General features: G+C 34.3%; 1 protein-coding gene across 2 annotated transcripts; it reads right to left on the bottom strand.

Moving 5' to 3' along the window:
- Positions 1-2,257: 2,257 nt before the first annotated feature.
- LOC147510352 (GATA transcription factor 8-like) lies at positions 2,258-7,063 on the bottom strand. Of its 2 annotated transcripts, XM_086602343.1 has the most exons (4): positions 6,758-7,063; positions 6,514-6,677; positions 4,340-4,630; positions 2,258-3,598 (listed from the first exon to the last, which is right to left on the bottom strand). In XM_086602343.1, exons 3-4 carry the CDS (start codon positions 4,616-4,618, stop codon positions 2,750-2,752), a joined length of 1,128 nt encoding a protein of 375 aa, XP_086458469.1. In that variant the 5' UTR covers positions 4,619-4,630; positions 6,514-6,677; positions 6,758-7,063; the 3' UTR covers positions 2,258-2,749. The 2 variants fall into 2 exon arrangements, with proteins under 2 accessions (XP_086458469.1, XP_086458471.1); XM_086602345.1 differs by lacking the exons at positions 6,514-6,677; positions 6,758-7,063 and adding an exon at positions 4,717-4,914.
- Positions 7,064-7,449: the final 386 nt, after the last annotated feature.

Raw genomic sequence — 7,449 nt, 5'->3', positions numbered from 1 at the left:
AAAGCCCACAGTCCGGGTTTTTAATAATTATACAACTTTGCCTTCAAGAGACCAAAACATAAGAGTAAAACTAATACTAATACTAATATACTAATAGATTAACTAGAGTTAATCGTAATTAGAGTGTTAATTACCAAGTTAATTCAAAGTGTGCGAGCGTATGATTCCCTCCTTAGATTAGTACTGAAAATAAACTAAATAAAATGTTGAAAAAAATGAAAAACAAGAAATGGAGATGGTAGAATGTTGCTTCCCTCCTTAGAGATCAATCATGAATCCACTTCTTCCAATCCATGATGGCGGCGCCATTTGAAGTTGTTAGTATTAATGTTGAGTTTAAAGTTTGATGAGGTTCACCATAGATTTTTAGAGATGGATTGATGGGAGTTTATGAAGGTGAGAATGTAGTATTCTTAAAACTTGAATGAATGAAAACTTATATTGAAACTTGACTAAAACTTGAATGAAAGACTTTGAATTTTTTTTTTTTTTTTTGTTAGTTGGAGATAGTCATAATTGATATTAAATAAAAATAACTTGATGATTTCAGCACGAAAATGTCCTAAAACCATAATTGAAGAAGTTGATTTTGTCCTAAAACCATAATTGTAAGTAGTTCGTACTGGAGCAGTAATTCTTCCCCAATTTATGTCTATGGGCTAATTTTGTGAAGTGTGTTACTAGAAAATGGATTTGATGATATTCCTGACTTGAGGCCCAACAACTTTATCAAAAAAAATACTTGAGGTCCAACAATAAACCAACTGAACCAAGCCTTTGTTTAGCTATAGTTTAATCAATTAGGGCCCGGGCTTTTCAAAGAGCCACATTTTTCACATGGCCTTTTTCCTATCTGAGTCTTCACATCTCCTTGGGTCCATGCTATACTTCCATCAGGTTTATTATTATTTTTTTGATGGCTGGAACCATCAGGTTAATGGAGTAAGCAGATTCCATTATTATTTTGTCTAAATTTCAATTTCAAATGTAATTATGAATGCATTTCTTCGGTAACTGCATTTCATCTATTTAACATGGCTAATGTAGATGAAAAAAATTATATAAATGTGGACTGAACTAGATATAATACTAGCTGGTGGTCTAATACACCATAGAAACTAGAAAAAACATCCCCAATTTGTAACTTGTAAAGATTCAGGCAAGTGTTTTCTAGCAACCGTTGAATGTGTACACCATTCACTGTTTTTTCTTGTTGTAAACAAAATTTAGCAAAACCATCAGCTACAAGGGTTCCTTTCTCTGCAAGTACGTCCAGTGAAGTTTGAAAGATGGATGGGATAGAGAGAGCTCCACAATATCCATGTTGATTGAACTAATTTCCCATGGTAGTGTCTGAGAGTTCTTTGTGAGGGCTCGTTTATGGAGGATATGTTGAAGCCCAAACATTCCTTAACACAATAGTACAAAATATTAGGATATGGATATTTATCGATATTCAATTTCTAGATATGTATCGTGGATATATCTTTCTCTTTAGAGATATTTGATATTGTTTCACATGCAAATATCGTAGATATATCCAAAATATCAACAAATATCGTAGATATTGTGGATATTTCTTGATATATCATGATACATTATTTATATTTATTTGAAATATAATGCTAAATATTAAATAAAATTGTTATATATACAAAATATCACCAAATATCGCAAAATATCCCCAAATATTACAAATATCATAAATATTATCAAAATATTACTGATATTTGCAGTTGTATATATCTCTAAACATATCGTGATATTTATATATTTTTTTCTGAAATATGGATAGATATCTCCAAATATCGTGATATATCGGGATATTTTGTACTATGCTTAACACTCCACAAGCTCCTGCAGAACCTTTATTGCCAATACGAGAGCCACCTAATGACTATAGAAGTTGAGTTAATCACCCAACTATAAACCCTTATTATAAGATCTAATTAAATCGCCACGATGTCACATGCGAAAACAGATACCAAAGATTAAAGGAAAGAGATTGAAACCAGACTAAATACTTATCATAGAAAAGATGGTTTTAGATCTGATGCGATAAAGTCTTCTTTGCCTTGAGGTTCCAAACCTCCACTGCGTACTGAATATATGGCTCACATTTTTGAGAAGCTCTTCTGAAAACTGTTAACTTTGGTGCCAGAGTTTTTAAAAAAGGACTGTAACAAAATTCCCCTTCTTTACACTTGGTAGTGAAGACTCTACTAAGTACTAGTAATCTGAGAAAAACCAAATGAAATTGTATGTAATCCATGCAAACCCGTATGTAAACATTGATATTTCCAGAGGTTACATCGCACTTGGAGACTTGGGCTTGCAGCACTAAACAGACCGTCTGACATCTCTGTAAACTATTTTAAACTGAAAACTATTTTCAGAGCATTAAATGAAGAATACACCCAAATGTAGGTGAGATGAAGAATCAAACTTCAAAACCATCTCAAATTTCCTAAGAACAAATCAACTACAAAAAGAATTAACCAACAATACAAAATCCAATACCTACTTCTAAAGTTTCTAGCACTAAACTCTAAGTCTAGCATTCCAGTACTCTATCCCTTTTGTCCCTCTTCTTCCATTTCTCTACTCGCTACAAATATTTTCATCTACTGCTTCTATCTCTTTTGGCCCATCTCTGTACAAATAACACAAGAACCACAACACCTGAAAGAAAGCCAGATCGAATGAAAGGAGAAAAGAGCTCATCGCCTAATGACGTATGCCTGTCCATTCACATGTATTCATTCCAAATTCTGAAGCCTGGCAAGAACTCAGTTACTGGCTCATCCATCTCATCGCTTGATAACTCAAAGTCAGTCTTGTTCCTCATTTCCAACACTTTCTTGTGGGAGTTGGAATGCAGTTTTGGAACAAAAGTTGGGCTTGCTGCAGGCCGATATTCAGGGAACAGCCGACCGGACTTGTAGCGAACACCACATGCATTACAAAGAGTCTTTGGCCCCAAAGGACCTGCCCTCCACTGAGGAGTCTTTGTTATCTCACAGTGCAAACATTTCCTAATAGCCATAGGATGTGCCGACATTGATTGGTCTATTGAGCTTGAGTTGGGTGACAGTTTTTTCTTCTTTCTCTTTTTCTTGTCAGTAGAAAAAGGTTCTGCAAATTTTGTTGACAGATTGGACTCTGCGAAATTGTCAGATTCTGAAACTAATTCAATAGAAGATGAGGGAGGGGTAGGGTCAGTCACTGAGGAGGTGAGGGAGACAAGTGAAATGACTGGGCGAGAGTTGAAGGTGGTGGGACGTGGACGTTTACTTCGAGCTCGGCCAGGGACAACAGTTTCAGGACTAATAAGCATTGTCCTTCCTCCAGAGGAGGAGCTGCTACTCTCAAGGACAGAGACGGGGCTGGGGGTCCGAAATTGATGGATGTCACTATTATTGTTGTTGTTGTCGTCATCATCATTGATGTTGCTATTGTTCTTCTTGAGCTTCTTCTGGTGGTTGTTGTTGTTGTTGTTGTTGGTTCTTACGAAGTCTTCATTAAGAGTGATAGTGCCTGCTGAAAATGAGTCCTCCACAAAAGTTGACAACCATTCTAGCTGAGCAATGTCTTCATCCTGAAATGAGAGTAGAAATTTCAGAGGTGCAACTTGCAAAGCAATTGTAAACAATAGTGTGAATCAAAGAAGAGGTATTGCATGGAAGGTTATTAAAACAAGTAATTAATTGCGTTGATGCTTAGTGTATAACATTGTACGATCACTTAGGGGTATGTTTGATTCCCTCACAATGAAGAAATAGAACCACTATTACCTACTAAAAGAGTTTTTCAATTGGAAATGTCCCACAAATCGAACACACCATATAAAATGGTGTAAACATTGCTTCATTTTCTCAAGAAATTACTGATGCAACAAAATAAAGAGAATGGAACTTAAATCTCAATTTTTTTTAAAAAAAACCACTCAGTCTTGTTATTGCTGTAAAGACTTTTCTATAACTTGTAAAAAAAATCATAGTACAGCTTATCCAATTCTTAATGCCCTGCCCAATTGAATTGCGCAAACTTGGATTACGATTGTTGTTCGACACTATGTTTAAACATTTGAAAATTAATAGCACTGATACAATAAGAAGAAATAATGGATTCATAATACAAAACTAATAATTCTTATTAACTTCAACAAAAAAAAAAAAAAAATAGATTTAATATTGGCATTTCCTTGGAACATAAAACATAGGAATTTTTTGAACAAGATTTTCAAGTTTTATTTTTGGTGCCTCATAGTAATATTCATAGCATGCTGAAATATATAAATAAAGAAAAGGAAAATAAAAAAGGAGAAACAGAAACTCACCGGAACAGAGAGGTCAGTGGGAAAAGCAGAATGGTTGTTGGGGTTAGAAAACAAAGGGCTGCAAGCATCAACAGGAGGAGATTGCCAAACACCATGAAACCCTCCATTAGTATTATGAGAAACAACACAATCCCCACCAACAAGTATATCACCACCACCTTGAATATCTTCAGCAGGGAAATCAAGCAAATCATCAATATGGTCAAATAAGTCTCCACAAAAGTCCAAGTTCATATCCTTATCATCCATGCAACCATGTCCTTCTTCCGTACTACTCATCTTTCCTTAACCCTGGACATATAAATTATCAAAACACATAAAAATGATAGAAACAAATGTTTTGAAAAAATGAATAAAAATGATAATACAACGCGTACTTTGACTTTTTGGGACATAAAACAAAAGTAAAACAAAAAAAAACTCTGGAACGTTCTTTGTTTAACTTTGTTTTATTTCGGCGGTGGCAATGGTGTTCCGGGCTTTTCTATTTAGACTGAAACTGAATATTTACCTATACAGCTAATACACCGCGTTGGTGATTCACGTGTGGCGCATTTTTGTAGTTATTGTTTTCTAGCTGTTACTCTTTTTTTTTTCTTGATTATGAATGAGTTTGAAAAATTGAATGGCAATGCCCATTGCCAAATATGTACCTAGCTTATTTTAGGCCCGGCTCCTATTCTAGAGAGAATCTAGAGTGTGTGATTTTGAGTGAATCATTTACAAAGATTTCCCCAATATTTGTCATGTTTATTTGGTGAATCTTATATTTGTTCTCTATTTGTTAAGGGTGGTAAATACATAATCTTACATTTATTCATAAGAACATATTGTTTTCTTTGGTAACTAAGAACATATTGTTATTATGGGTACATATTTTATCATTTACGGCGAACAATTTCTGAGTATTCGTAGCAACTCGCAAACCCACCAATAAAATGTAATCACTTGACACAATGGAAGCATAGAATAATCAAGGACTTGCCACGATGCATTCGATATGAATTTATATCTAATGTTTCGTTAACAAAAAAATTACTGATCTTTAGTTAGTTAGTATGTAGGCTGCTTTACGTTATCGAAAAAAAAAAATGTAGGCTGCTTTGGATGTGAATGAATTAGCATTGACTTGTTTATAAAGTTACCATGACTAATTTGGATGCAAAGATTAACGAAAATCAAAAAGATTTGGACTTACATTATAATAATAATGAAGAATTAGTAAAATAGTTGACCAAACAGTGGAAGGAAAAAAAAATCTTGAAATATTGACTAAGACAATAATTGAAGGAATGTGGGGACAAAAGATCAACAATCTCGCATGTTATCATGCTTGAGTACAGATTGAGTAAGAAATCATTATTAACGAAGAAATTCAGTGAGCGTAACATGCCACATGATACCCAGCCCACTAATTGCTTGTCTAGATCACTGGGTCAAACTAAAATAATTCACTGGACCCCCAATACATCACCATCACTAGTCTGTCGAACTTAAATAACAAAAGACATCTTTTATCATGCTTGAGTACTTGAAAAATAACAAAAGACATGGATACCCAGCCCACTAATTGGGAAAAACTAAAATTTCAACCCCAATTTAGTCTGTCGAACTTAAATAACAAAAGACATCTTTATATAACAAAAGAGGAGTATAATTGGATTGCCCCAATAAGCTGGTCTAGCCGTCTAGCAACCCGAATATAACATTGCTTATTTGAAAAAACAAACAGTGTTAAAATAAGTAAGATTGACTAAAAGCTTTCGAAAAATTGCAAACATAACACATTACCACCTCATAGAAAAAAATTCATAATTTTCCTTTGGCATTCTGTCAATTTAAAATGTACTCAAAATTTAAATGGGCTAGCTCCAAAATAAATATACATAAATAATGTAATTTTCGTTAGGTGGTATGTAAAAACTCAACGACTAGAGTTGTTTCTGAGCATTTCTCATAAAAGACAAAAGAAACGCCATTTCTGGAATTTAGTAGAGCACATTTGAACTGAAGCAATCAAAAGCAGAAATTGAAGGTTACAAAATCAATCAAATTTGATGAAAGTTATTTTTCCAAAAGTTTATTATTTGAAGATAATAAACACCCAAGTCCTAAGACAATTTACTAAAAACAAACAAAAATAAGAAGTTGAATAATCTGGTGGTGAAGCAAACCTTAAAGTTATCTGCTGGAAGCTAAAGTAGTCTCTTTTTTAAGGTTTGGGTACTGGTCAAAATCCTAAATTGGACACAGAGGGTGAAGACTTGAAGGTGAAGCAGACCAAAAATGTTGACTAATAATGCATTGTGGAAGATAACTGAAGCTTCTCAAAGTCCTCCTATACACAAGAAATAAACCAACAGTTAGAAAGAAACAATATTTGCAAGATCCAAGAAACATACAGGACGAAGTGCAAACCTGTGTTTAAAAACTCTAGACGAACACTGCAACTAGACTTGATGAAAATGTGTGAACGAAAGAAGAAACTTCTAAGTCCTACACCTAATAAGATTCTTCTAAGAAAACTATATGCTTCTTGGTATGAAATGGTTAGGCGGGTATGTAAATAAGAAGAAGAGAGAAGGAGTGAGAAAGAATCCTTAAAAAAAGGGAGAAGAGAACGTGAGGAGGGAGAAGGGGATGGATACTGCTTCTTCTTCTGGTAGGTGAGCCTTTTGCTTTCACTGCTGAGCTGTCTTTTACCTTCTTCCTCTTTACTGTCTTGATGTTGAAGTCTTCAACCACTGTCTTAGCTATGCTCTCTTTTTTCTTCTTTTTTTTTCTGGTCCCACACTACTCACCGTTGGATTTTTCGTCAAGTTTTTTTTTTTAATCTGGCAGTTAAAAGAAGACAGAGAAGATTCTCCTGTAAAAAGTGGGTCTAACTTTTAGACTTTTATTCAGAATTTTACACATGTCTCGAGGCTAAAAGACCAAATGAGTAAAATATACACCAAGTCTTGTATTTTTATACTAAACAACTACACTGTATATACACGTATGTGTGTAAGTCTAAGTCAATGATGAGTATAGAGAAAGCACAGTAGATGTCGATGGAGTGGGCTCCATTTGATAGCAGGCAAGACTGACGATCTGGCACTTTACTTCTT

This window comes from Coptis chinensis, chromosome 3 (assembly GCF_015680905.1).
Source record: "Coptis chinensis isolate HL-2020 chromosome 3, ASM1568090v1, whole genome shotgun sequence".
In the NCBI taxonomy this organism is placed as follows: Eukaryota; Viridiplantae; Streptophyta; class Magnoliopsida; order Ranunculales; family Ranunculaceae; genus Coptis; species Coptis chinensis.
Note: the sequence above shows the minus strand (reverse complement) of the source record. Positions and strands in the feature narration are given on the sequence as shown.